Raw genomic sequence first — 25,746 nt, forward strand, 5'->3', positions numbered from 1 at the left:
CCACTTAACCCCATTGCCTTGAAAAATCTAAAAAGCAAACAAAAAAAAATGTTGAGTTCTATATTCTCTCCCCTGCCCCCACCTTTATTGTCAACTGATTAAAGTTTATTTTTTATCATTTTTCCTTACAAAAATATTCCTTTTCTTCCCCTTACATGAAGGGAAGAAGAATTCAACTCTTCTACTCCATGTTACATGTACAATGATCTGGTCTATATATTCAAGGACTTATAGGGGAACAAAGGGATAAAAAAAATGGGTGAGTTGTTTTCACTCTTAATAGGTCATAGAGGGGGCAGATGCATCCCCCTATAAATAGTAAATATTTCTTCCCTAACTCTGCTGCCAAGCATCTTGTAGGCAAGCCCCAGACACTCACTAGTGACCAATCAAAGGAATTCCCTATGTCCCCTCAGTAAGGGACTAGGATGCATGTCTACCTCCATGGAAGGTGTCTTCATTGACTCTTCTCTCTCTCTCTCTCTCTCTCTCTCTCTCTCTCTCTCCCCCCTCCCCATATCCAATCAGTTATTAACTTCCATCATTTCTACCTTCATAACATCTCTCCCCTCTCACTGCTGCCATTGTGGTATAAGCCCTTATTTCCTCACCCTTCAAATATTGCCTTCTGGTTTCTCCCCATTCCCATCCATCATCTACTAAAGCTACCAAAGTAATCCTCCTAAAACACAAATCTGACCACTTCTAATTCAATGGGATGTATCATCCCTTCCCACCCACCCAATTATGCCACTCAATAAACTCCAGTAGCTCCTATCACCCCCAGGAACAAATTATACAATCTTCTGATGGGCTTTTTTTAATAGTTGAATTTTTTTTATTAACACATTTATTTGTTTTCTGCCTTGTTGAAGCAGTAGGTTAGACAACACTTGACACAATAATGTCTGTCAAAATGGGTAGCCATAAAGACTACAGCACCACATTCATCAGAAGTGCATTCCCATTGAAGGTGGCTAATCTTACCATTCTCATCAACCTTTTAGTACTTCAGAACAGTCAGCTTAACCTTTTTTTCTCTTATGTTTGTTTTTCTTGGGAGTGGTGCAAGGCTTCTTCTTTCTCTTCCTGGCACCACCTGGAAGCCTCAGAACAAAATGAAGGGTAGATGCCTTCTGAATATTGTAGTTAGACAAAGTACGTTCATCTTCTAGTGGCTTGCCAGGAAAAATCAGTCTTTGTTGATCTGGGGAATACTTTCCTTATCTTGTATCTTGGCTTGACATTTTCAATAGTATCAGACAGTTCGACCTCAAGGGTGATGGTCTTCCCCATCAGTCTTCACAAAAATCTGCCTCATGGTGCTGGGTCCACCCACTGATGGTGGATTCAAAAGAGAGATCCTCTGATGGCCTTTTAAAGCCTTGGAAGAGGAGAGTTACTCTTCTGGCTTCTGGCTTTGAGAGAGGACTCACCTGGTTCTAGGTTCTCTTTAGGCAGAAGTTCCTGGAGGGGAAGGAATAAGCAAATACTTATTATTATATAGAGAGCCTATTGAATTAAGCACTTTAAAAGAAACGATTCTTGTCCTTCATTATTGAAAAAGACCAAAATGACATCACTATGTTTAAGACAAATTACAGTGAGTCCTACTGTGGCTGATCAGACCAATACAAACTCAGAATGCTCTACCACAGGTCAGACACAAATAGTTCATGTGGACACCTGGGATGGGTATTCTAAACTTACAGATGTCATTGAGCTGCTTCAATCCTGTCTTCCTCATAGACTGCAGCACCCTCTCTGATGAGGGCCCGCCATGCTGAGTGGTTCTGTGCCAGTGTCTCCCATGCTGTACAATCATTTCTAGAATTCTTCAATGAGACATTCAGGGTATCTTGGTATCACTTCTTCTGACCCCCTTGTGAGCACAATTATCTTAGAAAAGACATCATCTTAACTCAACTTCTCCATTTTTAGATGAGGAAACAGACCCAGAGTAGTTAGTTAAATGGCCAATTTTTGCAGAATCCCTGAGCTGAGCCAATGACATAGGTAATATGTCCATGTGGATACACCAAACCTACAAAGGCAATACAACAATACAACACACATACTCACAAAGATAAGAGAAGATAGGATTAAATCCACAAGTAGAAAACTTGATTTTGCTAAGGAAAAATGGCCAGAAAAATGGAAACAAAGAAAGGGAATTTGAAATAGGGAACTGGGATGAGGCATAACCTCGTCTTTTCAGTGATGAGGGGAGTGCTTCTGCTGAGAAGGAAGAGGAAGGAAAATTGAAAAAAAAAGAGGTTTTGGAGCAGATGCTATGGGGAGTGGGAAAGAGTCAGTCAGGGAAGAGTAAAAGGATTATATGGCAGGAGGTATAATGGATCCAATAACTTGCCCCATCTATATGTTCAGGTATGGAAGAGTAGAAAAAATAAAAGGGAGGAGAAAACCTATTCATTTGGGGAAAGGACAAACAGTGATAAGGCAAAGAGACAAATATGAGTAGACTTATATGAAATAATGTGGGGCAAACCTATCAGAAACAAAAAAGTTGCCCCTATCATCAGAACCAAGAGATAACCTGTAAGGTCATCCAGTTAGTTTTGCCAGAGGAAAAGAGATTATGAGGTGTAATTTATCCTCTCAATTAATAATAGGCCCAAGGTACTAGATTAGAGTCAGTGAGAAGTTTGGAATCTCCAGGGAAAAAGCCACAGGAAAACCTCCCCTAGAGAAAGTATGACTGAAAGTACCAAGAATAAATAGCCAAGGGATGGGAAAGATTGGCAGCTAGATGGCAAAGTTGACCTGGAGTCAGGAAGACTCTTGTTCCTGAGTTCAAATCCAAACTCAGACACTAGCTTGTGTGACCCTGGACAAGTCATTAATCCCTGTTTGCCTCAATTTCCTCCTCTGTAAAATGGCTGGAGAGGGGGCGGCTAGGTGGTGTAGTGGATAAAGCACCGGCCTTGGAGTCAGGAGTACCTGGGTTCAAATCGGGTCTCAGACACTTAATAATTACCTAGCTGTGTGGCCTTGGGCAAGCCACTTAACCCCATTTGCCTTGCAAAAACCTAAAAAAAAAAAATGGCTGGAGAAAGAAATAGCATTTTTTATCATGAGTCTTAAGGGTTGTTTTGGATCATTTTTTTGTTGAGAACAGCTAAGTCATTCCCAATTCGTTATCTTTTAATATTGCTATTACTAAGAGACAATCTCACTTCTCCATTTTGCACATGAGGAACCTGAGTCTCAGAAGAGATAAAATGACTTGTGGAAAGTCATATAAATCCTAAATTAAAAAGACAGGATTTGAAACCATGTTTTCTAATTTCACATCTGGCCTAGACAATTTAACACTCTACACAAAGTAAAGTACATCTAAAAAGATTGAGAAAACAAGGATTATAAGGATATTGCTGAGCTCAAATTCAAATACACATCTTTGGGGGAGGGGAATATGATTAATAATGGGTAAAGAACAGAAAGTATAATCCTTTGATGGGTATAATCCTTGATAATCTTTTAGGTTTTCTTTTAGTTTTTTTTTTTTTTATTATTTTTGCAAGGCAAATGGGGTTAAGTGGCTTGCCCAAGGCCACACAGCTAGGTAATTATTAAGTGTCTGAGACCCGATTTGAACCCAGGTACTCCTGACTCTAAGACCTGTGCTTTATCCATCTAGCTGCCCCTCTTAGGTTGTTTTTGTTGGTAGTTGTTGGTGTCAGCATGCATATTTGCTTATTTTCTTTTCTTATGCTCTTTTATCCTATGTAATACTCATCAATTTTATCTATGTAAAATCTCTTTTTTTGTGTTTTTTTTGTGGGGTTTTTTTTGCAAGGCAATGGGATTAAGTGACTTGTCCAAGGTCACACAGCTAGTATCCTGTCTCAGTTGAATTTGAATTCATTTCCTCCTCACTCTAGGGCTGGTGCTCTATCTACCAAGCTGTCCCCTATCTCTTCTCTGACACTGCTACCATCTTGGTCCAGACCCTCATCCCTCACATCTGGCTTATTACAATAGTTTGCTGGTTGGTTGGCCTGCCTTAAATCTCTTCCCACTCCAGTCTATCCTACACTCAGCTGTCAAATTGATCTCCCTAAATCAAGGGCCTGATTGTTATTCCCCTACTCAACAAAATTTAATGGTTCCCTATCATCTGCAGAATTTCAGTTCAATGAATGCAATACAATAAACATTTATTGCCTAGGTGAGATAAATAATGACCCCCTCCCATTTCATTTAATATAAACGTGTTGGAATACCCAGTTAGACCTGGACAACTTTGTGAATTCACATATGTCTTCAGACACTTAATAGATTTATTACTAGGCAGGTCACTTAATCCAGTTTGCCTCAATTTCCTCATCTGTAAAATGAGCTGGAGAAGGAAATAGCAAACCATTTCAGTCTCTTTGCCAAGAAAACCCCAAATGGGGTCACAAAGAGTCAGACATGACTGAAAAATGACTGAACAGTAATACAAGACACTATGCTAAGTACTGGAGATAAAACTAATTAAAAAAAATTGACCATGCTCTCTAGGAGCTCTCAGGCTAATGGGGAGATTAACTTACAAACAACTATGGTCAAACATAATATCTACATCTATATCTAACTGATAAAATTGGGATAATCTTAGAGGAAAGGTATTAAGATTGAGGAAGACTAGGGAAAGATTAAGGAATGCTAAGGAAGGCTTCTCTTTTGTTTTTTAGGTTTTTGCAAGGCCAATGGGGTTAAGTGGCTTGCCCAAGCTAGGTAATTGTTAAGTGTCTGAGGTCAGATTTGAACTCAGGTACTCCAGACTCCAGGGCCGGTGCTCTGTCCACTGAGCCACCTAGCCTCCCCAGTTCCCTTCTCCCCATTTCCCTCAAACTCCTAAATTTACAAATTACACACTATTGAAGATTTGCATCTTGTAGGGAGTTTCCACGCTAGAAATTCTCCCACACTAGTCAGAGGTTATCAAAAGTCAAACATAAAATAGGTCAGGTGTATTTTTAGGAGAGACGAAAGTGAAAAATAACCCAGATCACCTGCCTTCAAGGAACTTATGCAAAAGTATACAAATAGAATGTGAGAGAGGCAAGTTCATTCCTTTAGGAGAAATCTGTGGGCAGAGAGATCTTTCATTCTGGAGGGATTGTTTTTCTATTTGGCCCCCAGATGGCAGAACCAGAAATGACGGGCCAGAGATTGGAAAGGGGTAGATTTAATCTTGACAAGAAAAACTTTCCAGGAGAGCTGTCCAGAAGGGGAATGATTTGCCTAGGGATGTTGTATGATTCCTCTCTTTGGAGATCTATATGCAGAGGCTGGAATCTGAACCACAGTTTATAGATATGCTCTTTAATCCCTCTTCTAGTGTCTTCCCTCTCTTAATTATTTCCTATTTATCCTGTATAGAGTTTTTAATATATTTGTTTGCTTGTCTCCCCCATTAGATTGTGAGCTCCTTGAGGATGGGGACTTGTCTTTTGTATCTTTTGGTATCTCTAGTGCTTAGCACAGAGCCTCATATATAGTGGGTGCTTAATAAGTATTTATTGCAATGATCCAAGACAATTCTGAAGAATTTAGGATGGGGTAAACTAGGTGCTGTGATGAAGTCAAAAGAACTTGGGTTCAAATTCAGCCTCAGATACTTAAGACTTAGCTGTGTGACCTTGGGAAAGTCACTTAACCACATTGCCTTGCCAAAAACATACACACATACACACACACACACACACACACACACACACACACACACACACACACAAACTTAGACTATAAGATGTTCATCTCCAGAAAAAGAACTGGTAGAGTCTGGATACAGATTCAAATGTACTTTTTCTTTTCTTTTTTTTGGGGGGGGGGGTTGGTCTATTCTTTTCCACAGCATGAATTACATGAAAATTTATTTTTCATGACTAAACATGAATTATCTATTTCAAATTGCTTGCCTTCTCAATGAGGGGGAAAGGAGGGAGGGAAGGAGGGGGAGAATTTGGAGCTTAAAATTTGAAAAAAAAATATAAAAGTTGTTTTTACATGTAATAGAGGGGAAATAAAATATTAAATAAATACCCAAGGCCTACCATAAAAAATAAATAAATTTGAAAATTCCTTTGAAGCCTGACTTGGTCTTGAGGTTCCTTCCAAATCTAAAATCCTGTGTTTGTGTTATAAAGTCAGACAGATGGGGTTTAAGTACCTCTCCTGACCTCAGTTTCTAAATATTGGTAAAAATACTGGAATGATTTGCCATTTCTTCACCAGCTCACTTTACAGTTAAGGAAACTAAGGCAAACAGTATGAAGTAATTTACCCAGGGTCACACAGCTAGTAAATGTCTGAGGCTGAATTTCAACTCAGGTCTTCTTTGCTCCAGGTCCATGACGCTATCCACTGAACCCACTCCCTTTCCCTTACTCAGTGAGCCATTTCTTGTAACAAAAAAAAAAAAGATATAGATAACTGACTATAAATTGCAGAGTAATTACAATTCAGAGACCATTCCTCATGGTAACATGATGAAATCAAACTTCTAAATAAACAAAAATTGTTGTTACTTTTTGGAGGGAGGTAATTGGAGTTAAATGACTTGTCCAAAGTTAGTTGTAAATTTGTGAGGTTGGATTTGAATTCAGATCCTTCTGACTCATGGAGCTAGCTAATGTGACACCTAGTTGCCCCCCTTTTAAAATTTTTTTCTTGTTACCTTTTCCAATATAAAAATTATTCATTCAAAACCAAATCCTCATCTTGATCTTTCTTAATGTTTTCTGTCCCATGGACTGATCAAACATCTTGGTTCCAAACTGTGGTATATGCATGTCACAGAACACTATTGTTCTATTAGAAACCAGAAGGGATGGGAATTCAGGGAAGCTTAGAGGGATTTGCATGAACTGATGCTGAGTGAGATGAGCAGAGCCAGAAAAACCCTATACAACCTAACAGCAACATTGGGGTGTTGATCAACCTTGATGGACTTGCTCATTCCATCAGTGCAACAATCAGGCACAATTTAGTGCAGTGGAGAACACCATCTAGATCCAGAGAAAGAACTGTGGAGTTTGGACAAAGACCAAAGACTATTGCCTTTAATTTAGAAAAAACCTGATATCTTATTGTCTGATCTTGCTATCTCTTATACTTTATGTTTCTTCCTTAAGGATATGATTTCTCTCTCATCACATTCAATTTGGATCAATGTATACCATGGAAACAATGTAAAGACTGACAAATTGCCTTCTGTTGGAGGTGGGGGGAGGGAATTAAGATTAGGGGAAAAATTGCAAAACTCAAAATAAATAAAATCTTTAAAAAAAAATAAAATAAAATCTTGGTCCCAGGGAGGTCAAGAGGTGTATATATCCTTGTCAACTAGGTTTTGCTCAAAATTCCTTTTCTTGCAAAGGAATAAACTGGGGATTGGAGGGTAGGACACAGATGCAACATGCTGAGAAATGATTCTGATATTTTTTTTTAGGTTTTTGCAAGGCAAACGGGGTTAAGTGGCTTGCCCAAGCCACTTATTATTAATTGTTATTAAGTGCTGAGACCGGATTTGAACCCAGGTACTCCTGACTCCAGGGCAGTTGCTTTATCCACTATGCCACTTAGACACCCCATGATTCTGATATTTTAAAAAAGCATAAATGAATATTTTCATTGGAGGAAAAAGAAAATCAGAGAAGTCATCCTTGCTCTTATGATCAATTCACTCCATTCCTCTAGGAAGTTAGAATGTGAAGTCTAAATTAGAAGTCTTTTTCATCTCTAGTATCTGCTTTACTCTGGGTCAAGTTTCCCCTCTGAAAGGAGGGGAACTCGGAGAGATTATGGTCCTATCAGGTTAAGCTATTTCCATTCCACTTTAAGTGTTGTGAGAGAAATCTGCAATATCATTTAAAACAAAAAATGATTAGAATAGATGCTCTAACCTCACATTATTTCATATTTAATGTAATTGTGTCTATTCGTATTATGTATATTGCATACATTTAACATATATAATGTATGAAGTGAAATGATAGAATATTCTATGAAATTTATCTATACACGGTATCTACATGTTTCATCTCATGCTGAATGTCCTTGTCAGCTGCGTTTTGCAGACGGGGAAACTAAAGCAGAAGGTGGGTGTCAACATCAGACCGGCTTTACCTCCAAGGACCCAGAAATCATGGGTGGGAGGCGGCTGGGGCCGCTGCCCTCAGGAGGTTCACACCAGGTCAGGGATATGCAGGTAAATGTTTAACGATCTCCTCTGCGTGGGGGGGGGGGATTGCATCAGAAATCTCTTAAACATGAGTTATTATTAACATGTTCTCGATCACGACCTTCTAGACGCCAGTCAATTAGCAGAACGTAGCGACTTCAATCAAACGCCGGCTTGGAAGGCTTTCGTGGTGAATAAGCCACCGACTCTCTGAGGCGGGCCCCGGGCTAATCCTGGCCCCGCCCTCCTGGCCCCGGCCTTGGACGTGACCTCCGCACCCGCGCTTTGAGCCTCGGCCCCTTTAAGAGCTTGAAAAACCTTGGAAACCAAAGCAGGAAGGAGGCGGGTCCTGGCGCCTAGAGCGATACCCGCTCCGACCAATCGGGAGAGTGTTCCTGGCCAGGCTGCCCACTGAGCGCCGGGGGAGGCGGGCCTAGGGCAGCTGGTTCTGGAGGCCCGGCAGCTGCAGCTGCTGGGTGGGAGGGGGCCGGCAGGACCCCGGGGTCCCGAACTGCTGCCACGTGTCCCGGGGAGCCGGCTTGGGACCTCGGTAACTGCAGGGGCCCGGACCGGCGGGAGCGGCTGGAGCCGGAGGGGCTGCCACTGGGTCGCGGCCTGGGGGCAGGCATGGGGGCGGGGGAGCCCCTGGCCCCGCCGTTGGGGTCCCCCTGGCCGCGCGGGTGGGGCGGCAGATTGGGCCCAGAGACCCAGTCGTACCGGCCTGACTGGGGGCGGGTCCGAGAGGCTGGGGACGGGGCCCCCCGGTATGTGGGGGGGGGTTGGAGCCTTGGCCTTGGATGGCAGGTTCCGAGAGGGGAGGGCCACGGGGTCTCACCCCGTCCATCCCCCATTTACAGAGGAGGAGACTTGAGGGCCAGAGGGGGAACAGGACCGGCCCAAGGTCATCTTCAGATGGGGGGTCAGTGGCAAAGCTGCCATTGGCCCCTGACTGGCCCCCCACTAGCTGGAGCTCCTCTGATCAGTGACACCCCCTCCTTCCCCACTACAGAACAGGAGCCTGCTCTAAGGGAAGGGTGGGGGGCTACTGGGTATCCTCCATCCCGCCCCCCTCTCCCCACCTCCATACCTGCTGCCACAGCGCAGGTCATCTCACCTGGTAAATGTTTGACCTGCCACATGTTGTCAGCACATGTCCTGGAGGCCCCATCCTGGCCCCATCTCAGACCCCCAAGAAGCCTTTCTTCCCCCCCAATAATGAGGATGTGTGGTAGAAAAGGAGGTGATCGGTCTTGGGGGTAAGATAACCTCATGAAAAGAGCCCTAGAGGGAGCAGCAGGAGAATTGTGATCTGTTCCTAACTCAGCCACAAACTGGCCAATTTTGCGTCTTTGGATAAATTCCTCCCTCTTCCCACCTCACTTTTTAAAATCTGCAAAATGGCAGATTCAGGGATTCAGTGATCACTGAAGGGGGATAGAACTGGACCCTTTATTAGGGACCATCTAATCCAGTTTCTTCATTTTTACAGGTGAGGGAACTGAGTCCCAAGGAGGTAGAGTCAGACTTGCCCAGGTCCCCTGACAGAGTTGGGCATCATTCCCAGCTCTTGAAACCAAATACAATGTATGTACTGCCTACCTCTTCTAAGGTTCTTCCTAGATCTGATACTGTGTTGTAAAGCCCTTACTGTCAGGAATTTGATTTTCCCCTGTGCCTACTAAAGAAGGTGCCGGGATAGAGACAGGGTCACCTCATTACCTAAACTCTTTCTATTCCTTTGTTGGCCTCTTCTCTCTGTACCTCCAACCCTCACTGGCAGCGTCCTTCAAGAACCATGGCATCCAAAGCTGTGCCCCCCACTGCAGACCCAGGTCCTGTTTCTCTCTCACCTTCTGGGGCTGCCCAGCTCGATGCTGGTGAAGATTTTGAGGTTCTGGATGGAACTGAAGAGGAAGAGGAGGAAGATGATGATGACCTGAGTGAGCTGCCCCCTTTGGAGGATCTGGGAGCAGATCAAAATGAGGAACCCCCTGAGCCTCAGCCTGCAACTGAGATGGAGCATTCAAGCTCCCTCGAGGGGGAGGAGTGGATGGATATCTTAGGTAAGAGACTTGGAATTTCTTGTCTTGGGGGGTGGGGGCTGGGTCGGAATTGAGACTGGCGATGATTCTCTCCACTTCATTCATTTGTTCAACAGACACCTCTTAAATGTTCACTGCCATCATTCAACAGGTGCTTTTTTTGTGTTAGGCACTGAGTATTGTAAAGACAAAAATAAAATGTTCCCTACCCTTTTAGGAGTATTTATATTATGTACACGACACAAATTGAGACATTAACTGGTTGGGGCCTGGTGTGTGTGTGGGTCCTTGGTGGAAAGAGGAGAGTGGAAACCAGGATAATAATACATGGCATTTATATAACACTTTGCAAACCTCTCTGATTCTCACCACTCTGAGAAATAGATAATTATTATCCCCCTTTTAAAGAGGAGGAAACAGAGGCAGGTATAGGTTAAGTGACACTCTAGGGTCATATAGCCATTAAGTGTCTGAAGACAGATTTGGAACTCAGATCTTTCAGACTTTCTGACTTAGTGCTTCCTCCATTGTGCCACCTTGACTTGAGTGAAAATAGAGCTTAGGACAGATGGAAATGGAAATTAGAATGTGCTAAGTAGCAGTACATTGTCATTGCAGAGACAGGTGAGGTGCTGTAATCTCCTCAAGACATCAAGGGTTTGTCTTTAGCCCCTTTTTGTATTTCTAGTGCCTCAAACAGTGCCTGATCAATTGATTGACTTGGACTTGAGAAGACTTGGATTTAAGTCCTCACTTTACTCTTTGTGTGATCACAGACAAGTCATTCAATCTTCCTAATCATCTGTTTCTTTGTCTGAATACTTCTGTATCTTTAAAAAAATACAAATATATTTTTTGATCAGCAAAAATCTGCCTTCATTCCTACTTCCCTTTCCTCTGGTTGAAAAAGAAAGAAAAATAAAACTCCTGTTACAAACATTGGCCACATCCAAAACAGTAGGCTTCATTTGGCCTTCTGAGTCCTTCACACTATATTTCATTATGATTTCTCTGGTATCTGATCATTTGTCCATTGATCAGAGTTCCTTAGTCTTTCAAAGTTGGTTGTTTCTTACAATATTGTTGTTATTATATACATTGTTCTTCTGGTTCTGCTCACTTCACCTTTCATTATCAGTTCATACCAGTCTTCCCAGGTTTCTTTGAAAATATCCCCTTCATCTTTTTCTCACAGCACAATAAAATTCTATCACTTTCATATGCTATGATTTGTTCAGGCATTCTCCAAATGAATGAGCCCCTCAAGCTTCCAATTCTTTGTCATTGCAAAAATAATTTCTATAAAAATTTTTGTATATCCCTAGTTAGAATTTTGTTAGGACTAATACTTCTCTTTAGTTACCCTTCCTCTTATTTCCCTTTCTCTCTGTAGATATTGTATAGACTTCTCTCTTTTAACCCAGCTCAGATAAAAGTGAGGTTTAAGTGTCTTTGGCTCACCTTATCCCTTTCCTTCTTTTTTGTATATACTTGCACACCTTGATAATATGTGAGATAATTTTCCCCCTTAGTATAGTCTTGCCCTCCTTTTCCATTCTTCTTTTAAGATCAAGGCAAGGGGCGGCTAGGTGGCACAGTGGATAGAGCACCAGCCCTGGAGTACCTGAGTTCAAATCGGCCTCAGACACTTAATAATTACCTAGCTGTGTGGTCTTGGGCAAGCCACTTAATTCCATTTGCCTTGCAAAAAACCTAAAAAAAAAAAAAAAAAAAAGATCAAGGCAAAAGAGAACCACTCCAAGGCCCTCTGTCCTCTATGCCCCCATAGATGATAGGGCACTGAGGGGACAGATGTATCATCTCCCCATATTAGAATGTAAGTACTCTAGCCATGTTGAGTTCCTTATGATTGTTTGTCCATGTTTACCTTTTTTTGTATTTCTTTCTTTCTTTCTTTCTTTTTTTAAGGTTTTTGCAAGGCCAATGGGGTTAAGTGGCTTGCCCAAGGCCACACAGATAGGTAATTATTAAGTGTCTGAGACCAGATTTGAACCCAGGTACTCCTGACTCCAGGGCAGGTGCTTTATCCACTGTGTCACCTAGAAGCCCCCTTTTTTTGTATTGCTTGATGCCTATATTTGCTCTTAAGAGTTTCTACACAACTGTGGTCTTGTCATCAGGATTGCTTGGAAGTCCTGAATTTCCTTTCTCTTTTTAGCATGATATTCAGTTTTTCTGAGTAAATTATTCTTGACTATAAACTAGTTTCCATGGCTTTATGTTACGTTCCAAGATTTCTGCTTCTTTATGTGGTGGCCTCTAAATCCTGTGTGACAGTGATTATGAATTCTTTCTTTCTGGTTGCTTGTAGTATTTTTTCCCCCTCTGCTATGGAAGGCTCTGGATTTTGGTTGTAATGTTTCTGGAAGATTTCATTTTGAGGTTTTCTTTCAGGAGGTGACTGGTGTATTCTTTCTCTTTCCACTTTACTCTCTGGTTCTAAGAGATCTGGCCAGTTTTCTTTTATGATTTCTTGGCTATTTCTAGGCTCTTTTTTTTTTTGCTCATGGCTTTCACGTAGTCTATTATTTCTTAAATTTTCATGTTTCCGCAATCAATTTTTGTTGCAATGTGATACTTTGTTTTCTATTTTTGCCCCCAGTCTTTTTCCTTTTAAAAATATTTCTTATTGTTTTCATGAAATTAGCTTCTATCTGGTCCATTGTAATATTTAGGGAGTTTGTTGCTTGGGTCAGGTTTTGTCCCTTTAAGCTCCTGATTCCCTTTCCACTTCTTTTTTACATAGCTCTCATTTCTTTTTCACTTTTTTTCTAGTCTCTCTCATTTGATTTATAAAAGTATTTTAAAAATTCTTGCTCTATCTTTTCCAAGAATTCTAGTTGAATTGTAGATGTTTGGGAGACATTCTCTTCTGGGTTTATGGCTTGAGTGTCCTTGTCACCATGATAGCTTTCATGATGAGATTCTTTTTTTGTTTACTCGTTCTTCTAGCTTACTTCCTAATGTTAGATGATGTCAGGGCCAGACTGCTGGTGGGAATCTCTGTTCTGGTCCTGCTGCAGCTGCCTTGGAGTATTGAATGTTATGTGATGCCGGGATCACACAGGAATAGCTTAGGCTGGGAGCATGTAAGTTTTCAAGATTGTTCCCCTGGTCCAAGCTCCCCAGTTTCCTTACTTGGGTTTGAATCTGAGCAACAGGCCTGTGGATTTGCCTTGGGTCAGAGTTCCAGCCAACTACTTCTGGACTCCATTTCTGAACTTGAACTTTGGTCTGGGATTCCTGCCCTGGTTATTCTGCTGCAGATTTCAGAGTGGGCTGGAGACTGGAACTGAGACCTCACACCTCTCTCAGTGTCTAAGTCACATAGGTGCTTCTGCTGCTCGCTTCTGAACTTGCTCCTCTCTGGTATGCAGCCTAGGACCAATGACCCCGCCCCTGAAATGCCACCCCCTAGGCACAGATCTCTTCCATCAGTCCTGAATCTGACCCAGAGCTTGAAAGTGAGCCCATGTGGTGGCCAGGTTGTTTAGGCTCCTCTCTGCTCCATCTCAGACATTTTCTTATCTTGGTGTTCTCATTCTCCTTGGGCTGCCTTGCTCTTTGAGGTCCTTTCTGACTTGATCCCATCCTCAGTGTTCTTTGACTTCTCTTCCTATGTTCTACCTGTCTTTGCTTTTGTTAACCTGGGTTGGAAAAATGACTATGATTTTTTTTCCCCTTGGATTTCACAATCAGGGTTTGATCTGGCATGTTTCCCAGATCTGTTTGGAAGAGATATGAAGGAGAGTTCTTTGTACTTCCTCCTTCTCTTCTGCCATCTTGGCTCCATCTCTCATCTTGTCTATATATTTTGATGGATCACCCGGGGTCTCATAGATGGTGGGATACTCCTTCTAGGGCTACAGTTGAAAACCTTGCCATGCTTTTATCTCTGTCCTCTAAATTATTCCATAGGAATGCCACTTCAAGTTTTATACTATACTGGTCATGTATCTCTGTTGTCACCCTGATGCATCTTGTCATACATTTCTTGTTAATGAAGTGTTGCAGACTCAAGCCCTCTATGTATTTTTCTACTGCCTTTAGGGGAACCCTGAAAGTTGAATTTTATGTAGTCTGGTGAAATATCACCTTAGAGACATTGGAAATGGAAGAAATGGGTTTTTGTTTTGGGGAAGAACTTGAGGTCGCTGAAGCTTCCCGAAGGCAAATCCCCTCTCCTTTCCTTCTCTTCTGCTTTGTGTCCAACTCATGGGACACCTTCAGTGGAAATCCACTCTGTATTTGCTAATCGACATACCCCTTGCCTATCCAATGTCTTCTCATGCTCTACAGAATATTTTCTTCAATCTCTGTGATTTTTTCCCTTGAGGATTGTTAGACCAAACACTTTTGAGTGATTTTGCATCTCATTTAAGAGACTGCTGAGTTCTTAGTCTGGACACAGTCAACTGCCATCTCTAAGCAGGAGGATCTTGCATTTGGAACCTTTTTTGAGTCATATTCATCTGGTGAAGCCTGTGGAGCCTACTCAGAACAGGGCTCTTAAATCCTTAAAAATTACACAATAGGATTTTTTCTTTCTTTAGGATTTTGCAAGGCAAATGGGATTAAATGGCTTGCCCAAGGCTACACAGCTAGGTAATTATTAAGTGTCTGAGGCTGGATTTGAACTCAGGTACTCCTGACTCCAGGGCTGGTGCTCTATCCACTGCACCACCTAGCTGCCCTCACAATAGGATTTTAAAATAAATCAATTATATTGAAATGTAGTCATCAAAATCTTTAAAAAAAAGTTCATGGACCTCAGATTAAGAATATCTAATCTATAAGGAAATCCTCTTTAAATAAAGCTCTTATTTTGACTGTCTTCCATGATAATGGCAAGCACAGCTCTCCCTGCTTTATGTCTCCCTTGGTAATAATAATCAAGGGTCATTGGACAAAGCTATTGCTGTTGTGACTTCTTTTTTTTTTTTTAACAAATATTTTTTCACCCTTTTTCATGATCTCTTCAGGGTATAGATCCAGTTAGTGGTACTGCTGGATCAAAGGGTATGCATGTTTTTATTGCCCTTTGGGCATAATTCCAAATTGCTCTCCAGAAAGGTTGGATCAGTTCACAGCTCCACTGTGGTGACTTCTTTAAAGGAGTTGTTTGTAATTTTACCTGTTCATGGAAGGCTCCATTTAAGGAAAGAACCTTTAAAGTTCCATATTGCTTTACCAATCTATGGGTTTGGGTCTCACTTTATTTTTTGAGGGGAGGGAAATAGGACTAGATCTGCAAATCCACTGGTATACGAAATCCTTAACCAATGTAAATCAGTACCTGTTCTGCAAATTGTAGTCTTAGAAAATGGCTTGGGGCACACAGGTACTAAGTAACTTGCTCAAGGTCACACAGCCAGTATATTTTCAGAGTAGGATTTGTCATCCCCTTGACTGAGTCCAGTCCTCTGGGCATAACCTCTTTTCTTTTTGATCATCAATAAATAATAAGCACAATAGAATCTTGTTCTCTACATCTGTTAGTCAGTACTATAATGGTAAAGTTGTGGTCTGCTGTAGAATATAGATTGGTGAAAACCTGTCTGTTCCTATTTAATACCTTCATCAACAATTCTTCTCTATGTAAAGGATGGGTCCCATAAAGATTTTATAACAGATAAGACAGTAGATATTTTTTCAGTAATTTTTTTTAGGATTTTTTTTTTTGCAAGGCAATGAGGTTGGGGTAGTTAGGTGGCGCATGAATAGAGCACCAGCTCTGGAGTCAGGAGTACCTGAGTTCAAATCTGACCTCAGACAGTTAATAATTACCTAGCTGTGTGGCCTTGGACAAGCCACTTAACCCCACTGCCTTGCAAAAAAAATAAAAAATAAAATAAAGCAAGGCAGTGGGGTTAAGTGGCTTGTCCAAGGCCACACAGCTAGGTAATTATTAACTGTCTGAGGTCAGATTTGAACTCAGGTACTCCTGACTCCAGAGCTGGTGCTCTATTCATGCGCCACCTAGCCGCCCCTCTGAAATCTTTATTTTCCAAAAAACATTAATAAGCTCTCTTATTCATTAACTCTCTTAAATGTCTAAAGAATTGTTTCCTAAATGTCCTCAAAATCATGTTTCTCTGGATGTTTGGTCTAGTCCAGCTGCTCTTTTTGTCTTCATTTTTTTAGTACCCTTTGTCTTTTCCTTTCATTGTTAGTTCATTGAGTACTGTGATATTAGGGGTCTGATGGTGGAGGCACCACCAAAAGAGTTTGTTAGAGAAAATTTTAGAAATTATTTTCCATTTTTCAACTGTTATCTTGTGTTTCATCCTTGAGTGATATAGAGTTGATCTGTCTTAGATGGTTCTCACATCCAATTTCCTGTAATCTTTGGGATTTTCCCTTCTACTACTTTTCCTTGCCTTATGAGATAATTTACTGCTTATAATCTTGTACTACTACCCTCCTTCTTAAGTCTTTACAAAGCATTGTACATTCGAAACAATATGGCCCTTGCCATGTTGCCCGCATATCCCTCTACCTGACAAAGGCTGAGATGGTTCCAGAGTCCTCCAGTTTTCTTTTTTATGGTGCCATTATTAACAGTGGTTAAATTTTCTTAGGAAATAGCAATATTCTCTGTTCATTTAGGCTCTTCTATCCATTTCTCATTTCTTTGGTATCAGTAAATTATTTGACTGTCAGGTTAGAGTTTCCTCTGTTATATTCCATTTAGTCCCGCTTTATTCCTTTTTTCTTAAATTTGATACTAATTTTGATCTTTCCTCTAACAAATCAGTGATTTGACTTTAATTAGGCAACTGATTCAAAAATGACTCCCAACTAGTAACTCATTGTTTCCTGCCTTTTATTAACATATTGAATTTCATTTTTTGCATTATCATTTCGTGCTTGCCATATCTAATGCCCCCAGTTCTCTTTTTGAAAAATCTGTATTGTAAGTAGGAGACTTGTGTTTATAGTTTTCAGACCTCCAGTTTGTTTATATTACTCCTGAACTATGTTTTTCAATGTATTTTTCCTTTGCCTTTATAGAATATGCATACTTTTGCATTGAATTTGATAAGTATTAAAGCACCCATTTTTTTAAGATAACCTTGACAAGTTCTGCATATAATTTCTCTTATCACTTTATCCTCTGCACAAATATTGATATATAAGTTGTGATTATCCTCATGGTGGTATTTTTGTAAATACTTATCATGAATGTTTGCAATATGAGATGATTCAAGGAGATTGCTAAACCATCTATTTGCCTTTTCACAGCAGACCTATTAACCATCCATCCCATTTATTTATTTTATTTTTTATCTTTTTTTTATTGTTATTTTTGCAAGGCAATGGGGTTAAGTAACTTTCCCAAGGCCATACAGCTAGGTGATTAGTATGAAGTGTCTGAGGCCAAGTTTGACCTTAGGTCCTCCTTGGCTCCAGGATCAGTGCTCTATTCACTGTGCCATCTAGCTATCCCCTATCCATCCCATTTAGATGCAACTTCCTTTTGCCTTCTGGTTTTGTACATATCAAGAATGTCCAGATTAATAGGGTTTAAATGTCCCCAATTCATAGACAAAGACCTCATGCTCAATGTAGTGGTATCAAACTCAAAGAGAAACAGATCCCTGCAGGCTGCCTACTTGGAAAACCACAAATTAATATTTTGTTATTTATTTTGTTAACCATCTCCCAATTTCATTATAATCTGGTTCAGGCAAAGAATTTTGCTAAGACCATATTTAGTTTTTCCAGTTTGATTGAACCTGCCATAACTTAGGTTCCTCAGGCAGAGCCTTGGAGAATTCGGAAAGGAGTGGTTTGGGAATTTTTGTTTTATTTTGTTTGTTTTTTGGGACATTTTATTTATGTGCATTTATTATCTCTCTCCTACTTGGCCTTCTCCCCAGTAAAAAAATTAAATCTTCATAATAGATATGCAGAGGCCAGTAAAATACATTCCTGTATTGCTTATGTCCAAAAAGATATACCTCAAGACTAAACACAAGTCTCATATTTACTATACAGATTTTTCAAAAAGAGATTTTTTGGGGGGGGCATTGCTTTGACCAAGGATTTCAGATCTTTGTAAATGGGGATAGACAGCACTATTCTCTCATTGAGAACAAAAGAGATAATGTATGATGCCTGACCCAAAGAAGTGCTCCGTAAATGTTAGTGATTTTTATTATTTCAAAGCTGTTTTTCTCTCTGATGTCATTTTATCAGTATTCCCTTAATTCTCCATTAGTTCATAGAGATCTTTTGCTTTCCCATTTCTTTTGTTTTTTTTCTTTTTTAGTTTTTTTGCAAGGCAAATGGGATTAAGTGGCTTGCCCAAGGCCACACAGCTAGGTAATTATTAAGTGTCTGAGGCTGGACTCAGGCTTTAACTCAAGTACTCCTGACTCCAGGGCTGTGCCCTATTCACTGTGACACTTAGCCACCCCTGCTTTCCCATTTCTAAGGATCCACCTTCATGAACAATAATGAGTTTAGCCCTTCCTCACTATGTGGGTGTCCCCTCCCCCTTTGTTTCCAGTTCTAGGCCACTACAAAAATGGTTGCTATAAATCATGTTGTACATGTGGATCCTTTTCCAAAGTTTTTCTTGGATCTTTGTAGAATAGGTCTCTGAATGGCATAATGGGGACCGAGGGCATTTTGGGCAAAGCTTCAACTCAACTTTCAGGAAGTTTACAGCTCCCCCAAAATGGAGGGAACCTTTGTACATGTTCTTGTTCATACTGGGGATAAAATGTTTCTATTTAAATAATATAAAGTTCTTTGCTGACTTTAATGTACTCGTTTCAGGTGGTGGTGGTGGTGATGATGATGATGATGATGATGATGATGATGATGATGATGATGATGATGATGATGATGATGATAGCAACACTTCTCCTTGGGAGGTTATTTATACTTCAGGAAAAAGGGAATGATTGAGTCAGTAAGCCAAGGATAGAAAGGGAATGATTGAGTCAGTAAGCCAAGGATAGATTTTATTAAAGCATCTACTATGTGCTTAATAGTTAGAGCAGCTTGGTGACAGCAGTAGATAGAGCTCCAAGCTTAGAGTCAGGAAGACCTAGTTCAGATTTGACCTCAGATATTTAAGTAGCTGTGTGATCCTGGATAAATCTCTTAACCCTGTTTACCTCAGTTTCCTCATTTGCCAAATGATCTGGAGAAGAAAATGGCAAACTACTTCAGTATTTTTGCCAAGGAAACTTTAAAAGGGGTGTCACAGTGTCATAAAGAGTCAAATACAACTGAAGTGATTGAATGACATAATGTCCTAGATGTTTGAGAGACCTTTGAGCAGAGGAATGACCATGGCCCAATCTATGCCAAGGCAAATTAACTGGGCAGCTTTTGAAAGGTGGACAAAAAAAAAAACACTCCCTTCTCTATATTGCTTTAAGATGGATAATCATATTCTCACAAGAGTCTGGTAAGATCAGTCCTTGTCTTCATTTCACCAAGGAAGAAGCTCCACCTCATAGAAAGCATCTGTCCCAGTGCTATTCAGTCCACCCTAGGAAGGTTTGGGTGGGAGTGGGAGTGGGACCTCCAAGACAGGGCTCTATTTATAGGGGTACAGCTCCAAGAACTAGGAAAGTGGCAGCCCCACTGTCCTCTTGTCCTTGCCTTTGGTCGGCCTCATCTCTTGTATTCTGTTGTGGGAACTACATTTTCAGAAGTATGTTGATAAACTGCCCAATGTCCAGAAGAGGGCAGCCAGGATGGCAAGGGCCTTATGTCCAGACCTTAGACTTAGGAAGATCTAATGAGGAGACTGGGGATGTTTAGCTTGGAAAAGAGAAACTCAGGGGGCGGCTAGGTGGTGTGGTGGATAAAGGACTGGTCCTGGAGTCAGGAGTACCTGGGTTCAAATCTGGTCTTAGACACTTAATAATTACTTAGCTGTGTGGCCTTGGACAAGCCACTTAACCCCATTTGCCTTGCAAAAACCTAAAAAAAAAAAGTATGAAAAGAGAAACTCAGGAGTCATGTAATCTTTATTGTCAAGGATTTGAAGGCTTCTCATGTGGAGGAAGGGGTAGGCTTGTTTTTTTGGTCCCAGGGGCAGAACTGGAGTAGTGGGGGGGGGAGTTGAAAAAGGCAGATTTAGGTTAGAGGTCAGGAAATATCCTCACACTTAGAGGTATTCCACTGCCTTAAGAGGTGGTGAACCTTACATCCTTAAAGGTTTGCACACTGTGGATGGACAATCCTTTGTTGGGTATGTTGTAGTGAAGATTCCTTTTGGGTATGGGATAGCCTGGATAGCTGCTGGGATGGATAGTCTGACCCTCACATTTTGGAATTCTATGAGGTCTCATGTCCTTGACACTACATTCTGCATTATACTTACACTAGAAGCCTGCCTGCTATGGAATTAACCATTTTTCTCAACCTTTTCTTCTTTTTTCTTTTCTTTTTTCCCTTTTTGTTTTTTTCCAGTTACATGTAAAGATAGTTTTCAGCACTCATTTTTTTGTAAGATTTCGAGTTCTACATTTTTCTCCTTTGATCCCTTCCTGCCCCACCTCCCCATGAGAGCAAGTGATCTGATATAGGCTGTATATGAACAATCATGTTAAACATATTTCCATATTAGTCATGTTGGGAAAGAAGAATCAGAACAAAAGGGGGAAAAAGTGAAAATGGTTGACTTTGGACTGCATTCAGACTTCATTTCTCTGTATGTGGATGGCATTTTCCATCATAAGTCTTTTAGAATTGTCTTTGATCACTGTAGTGCTGAGAAGAGCTAAGTCCATCATGATTGATCTTCATATACCGTGGCTATTACTATGGACAATGTTCTCCTGGTTCTGCTCACTTCACTCAGCATCAGCTCATTTAAGTCCAGGTTTTTCTGAAATCTGAAATCCACCTTCAGTCCTTCCTTCTGAAGGTATTTTTGGTCCCAGTCCAGTCTTCCTCCAATGACTCAGGCCCAGACCTCCACATCAGTCCTGACTCTGCCCCCACAACTTCTCCTTGTAATCTCTTCTCCTCCAGCACCAACCCAGACCCTGTTATCCTTTCTCCATGTTCCAGTGGTAGCTTTCAGTGTGGCATCCAGCTATGGACTTTGACTTGGGTGAGGAAGGCTAGCAGGCTGAACCCACGGCCCAGTAGAAGTGGGAAGGAAGGGAGATGACCCAGTCAGGAAAGAAGGAAAGGGCCCAATTGTGAAAAGCCTCAGATGCCAAATGGGAATTTGTACTTAGTTTTGGAGGCCATAGAGAACCATTGCAGTTCTTTGAATGGGAAGGAGGCATGGGCAGACCCTGTGCTTTGGGGAAAAATCCCTTTGATGGCTAAGTGGAGAAAAATTGGAATGGGGAGCTTGGGTCAGGGAGACCAGTCAAGAGGCTATTGTGTTAGTCCAGATGAGAGGTGGAAAATACATGCACCAAGGGGGGCAGCCTTGTGAGTGTAGCTAAAGAGAAGGGAGTGTGTGTGTGTATGTGTGTGTGTGTGTGTGTGTGTGTGTGTGTGTGTGTGTGTATTCATTGTTCAGTGGTGTCCAACTCTTGGTGACTCCAGTTTGTGTTTTCATGACAAAAATACTGAAGTGGTTGGCCATTCCTTCTCCAGCTCATTTTACAAATGAGGAAACTGAGACAAACATGGTAAATGACTTGCCCAGGGTTTCATAGTTAGTTGTCTGAGGCCAGATTTGGGACAGAAGAGTCTCTTTGGTCCTGGTCATTCACTGTGTCAATAAGCTGATATATGGATATGTAAATGTATGTGTGGGTATGTGTATATATAAAAAGAAAGATATGCTGTAAAGGTATAAATGGAAGATTTCTTAATAGATTGGCTACGTGGGCTGAGCAGTGAGAAAGGAGCTGAGGTGCCCCCCCCCCCCCCCCGGCTGTGAAGCTGTATGGCTGGGATAGAGATGATGAGAGGAAAGTTGCGAGAAGGGGATGGAGAGTTAAGGAGAAAAGAAAATGAGTTAGCATGACTAATGTGGAAATATGGTTAACGTGATTGTATATAGTTTACTTGCTGTCATGGGGAGGAGGGAGGGAGAAAAACATGGAACTCAAAATCTTATCAAAAATGAATGTTGGGGGTGGGGGGAGGGAAGTAAGATTGGAGGTAAATTGTAAAACTCAAAATAAATAAAATCTTTAAAAAGCAAAAGAAAAATAAAAGGCCTTTGTTAGGAAAAAAAATGAATGTTGGGGCAGCTAGGTGGCGTAGTGTGGGGGTGACTGTGTGGCGCAGTGGATAGAGTACCAGCCCTGGAGTCAGGAGGACCTGAGTTCAAATCCAGCCTCAGACACTTAATAATTGCCTAGCTGTGTGGCCTTGGGCAAGCCATTTAACCCCATTGCCTTGCAAAAAAATCTAATAAAATAAAATAAAATAAAATATAAAAAAAGAATGTTGAAAAATATCTATACATACAAATGGAAAAAAATAAAATACAAAATAATTAAAGAAGATGAATTTTTTTGAATATGTTGAGATTGAGAATTCTATGTGATAATCCAGTTGGAGGGGTCTAAAATAATCGGCAATGTGGGCCTACAGCTCGGGGTAAAGACTAAGGCTGGAAATAGAGCTGTGTGAAATGTCTGCATAGGAATGAGAATGACATTCATGGCCATGGATGGGATCAAGATCATGAAGTGAAATAATATGAAGCAGGGATTCTGTACCTTCCTTGTGTTCTTAACCTTTCCTTTGACAGTTTGGGGAAGCATAGGAACCCCTCTTACAAATAAGATTTTTTTTTAAAGCCTTTATAATTAAAGTAAATTCTAGTTAGTGGAAATGTAATTTTTTTCCCCATCCAAGTTCATGGACTCCTTGAACTCTCTCCCTAGATCCCAGGATAAGAATCCCTGGTCTAGAGAGAGAAGAGAAAGCTATATAGTTGGAATTTTTTTTATTTATTATTTAATTATTTAGATTACATTAATTATTTAAATAATAAAATTATTTATTTTTCAAATTTAATATTGAATATTGTTTAAACGGCATCACTATAAGGCCATTCCCTCCTACCCCACACACACACCTGGTGTAATATTCCTAAAAGTAATATAAGTGAAGCAACCTCAAGAGAATGATACTAGGACCTAACACACCCAGATGTTCTACCCCTCTGGAAAAACCAGTCCCCAGTGATGTGACGGGAGACACAATGAATTTACTCTCAGAAGGATTTAATGGAATTTCTACCGGGTTCAGTTTTTGATTCCCCTTCAGACAATTCACCTAGAGACCTGGAGTAGGTGAAAAGATCATTTCATAAAGCAGAAGGTGGTGCTGGGGATGAAAATTATATGTAAAACTTTTTACAATTTTTTTTTCTCCTTTCCTTCCTTCCCTCCTGTTTCCCTCAAGGCAGCAAGCAACCTGATTTAGGTTTACATGGTAAGCTATGTAAAACATGCTTCCACAGTAGACATGGCTTGCTGTAAAAGAAAATGTGGATTAAAAAAATACTAAAGGAAGCAAAAAAGAGGTATGCTTCAGTCTGCAGTCACACTCCATCATTCTTTCTCTGAAGGTTGATGGCCATTTTCATCATGAGTCCTTTAGAATTGTGTTAGATCATTGTATTGCTGTGAATAGCCAAGTCATTCACAGTATGATCATCATACAGTGTTGCAGTTACTGTATATAATGTCCTCCTGGCTCTTTTTATTGCACTTCGCATCAGTTCATGTTAATCTTTCTGGGTTTTTCTGAGAGCATCCTACTCATGATTTCTTGTAGCATAATAGTACCCTATCATAATTACATAGCACAATTTGTTCAGTCAGGCCCCAATTAATGGGCATTTCTATCAGTTTCCAATTCTTTGCCACTACAAAAATTGCCACTATAAATATTTTTGTATATATAGATCCTTTTCTCTTTGGGATATAGACCTAGTAGTGGTATTCCTGGGTCAAAAGAAATGGAGTTTTATTGCCCTTTGGACATAGTTCCAAATTGCTGTCCAGAAAATTGGCTCCACTAGCAGTGGAATAGTATCCCAATTTTCCCATATTCCCTCTGACATTTGTGATTTTCCTTTTCTGTCACAATAGCCAATCTTATAGGCATGAGGTGACACCTCAGAGTTGTTTAGAATTGTAATTCCTCTAATCAATAGTGATTTTAGAGCATTTTTTCATATGATTATATACAGCTTTGATTTTTTGCTTCTGAAAACTACCTGTTCATATCCTTTACCTATTAATTGGATAATGACTTAAATTCTTAGAAATGTGACTCAGTTTCTATGTATTTGAGAAATGAGACCTTTATTGGACAAATTTTCTGCAAAAAATTTTTCACTGTTATGATTACTGGTGTATTTCCCTCCATCCTATTTTCCTTCTGTTTATCCTTTCCTCTCTCTCCTTTCTCCCAGACTCTTCTCAAAAGTGATTTGCTTCTGAACACTGCCTCCCCCATCCACCTTTCCTTCTATCAATCCTCTCCCTTTTATTTGCCTTTCCTCCTGAGTGTGTTTGTTAGTCACTCTTTGAGCCACTTCCAATGATAGTAAGATTCAAGTGTTGTCTGCCACCACCACCACCTCCATCTTCCCCTCCACTGTAAAAACTTTTTTGTAACTCTGTCGTGTGACACAATTTACCCCATTCTACCTCTCCTTTCCTGTTCTCCTAGTGCCTTCCTCTTTCTCACCCTTTAATTTTATTTTTTTGGATATCATCTTCTCATAGTTTACTCATACCCATACCCTCTGTCTATATCTGTTCTAATAATGGTAAAGTTCTTAGAAATTCTAAGTATCATATTCCATGTAGGTATATAAATAGTTTAACCTTATTGAATCCCTTATATTTTCTCTTTTCCTGTTTTGTCTTTTTATATTTCTCTTGTATGTGGAGAGTCAGATTTTCCTTTTAGTTCTGGTCTTTTCATTAAGAATGCTAGGGGTCAGCTAGGTGGTGCAGTGGATAGAGCACCGGCCCTGGAGTCCAGGAAGACCTGGGTTCAAATCCGGCCTCAGATACTTAATAATGACCTAGCTGTGTGGCCTTGGACAAACCACTTAACCCCATTAGCCTTGCAAAAACCTAAAAAAAGAAAAAGAAAAAAAGAAATAATCTTTTCAGTTTTGCTGATAGTTGATTTTTGCTTGTAATGCTAGTTCCTTTGCCTTCCTGTGTATCATTTCCTAAACTTTCTGATTTTTTTAATATAGAAGCTGCCAAATCTTGTGTGATCTTGTCTGTTCTCCCTGACATTTGAATTGTTTCTTTCTTTTTAACCTTCTAGTTTGGAATGTCAGGGCAGTTTTCCTTGATAGTTTCTTGAAATATGGCTAGGTTCATTTTTGATCATGGCTTTCAGGTAATCCAATTATTTTTTTGAATTTTTTTTTTTTGCAAGACAATGAAATTAAGTGACTTGCCAAAGGTCACACAAATAAGTAAGGCCAAATTTGAACTCGGGTCCTCCTGATTCCAGGACCAGTGCTCTAGCTACAGTGCTACCTAATTGCTCCCCTCCCCAAAT

At 40.5% G+C, this 25,746-nt stretch overlaps 1 protein-coding gene and 1 pseudogene across 3 annotated transcripts in view; one reads left to right on the forward strand and one right to left on the reverse strand.

Moving 5' to 3' along the window:
* FKBP8 (FKBP prolyl isomerase 8) overlaps window positions 1-25,746 on the forward strand; it is a 54,025-nt gene that overhangs the window by 8,333 nt on the left and 19,946 nt on the right. For 2 of the 3 annotated variants that reach the window (XM_074204741.1, XM_074204742.1), the window contains exons 2-5: window positions 8,078-8,221; window positions 8,323-8,744; window positions 9,684-9,778; window positions 9,975-10,257. In XM_074204741.1, the coding sequence (XP_074060842.1) occupies window positions 9,990-10,257 (268 nt within the window). In that variant the 5' untranslated portion in view covers window positions 8,078-8,221; window positions 8,323-8,744; window positions 9,684-9,778; window positions 9,975-9,989. The remainder of the gene's footprint in view (window positions 1-8,077; window positions 8,222-8,322; window positions 8,745-9,683; window positions 9,779-9,974; window positions 10,258-25,746) is intronic. The other variant, XM_074204743.1, reaches the window with a different exon arrangement.
* Window positions 851-1,794, reverse strand: LOC141501084 (ubiquitin-ribosomal protein eS31 fusion protein-like; annotated as a pseudogene).

This window comes from Macrotis lagotis, chromosome X (assembly GCF_037893015.1).
Source record: "Macrotis lagotis isolate mMagLag1 chromosome X, bilby.v1.9.chrom.fasta, whole genome shotgun sequence".
In the NCBI taxonomy this organism is placed as follows: Eukaryota; Metazoa; Chordata; class Mammalia; order Peramelemorphia; family Peramelidae; genus Macrotis; species Macrotis lagotis.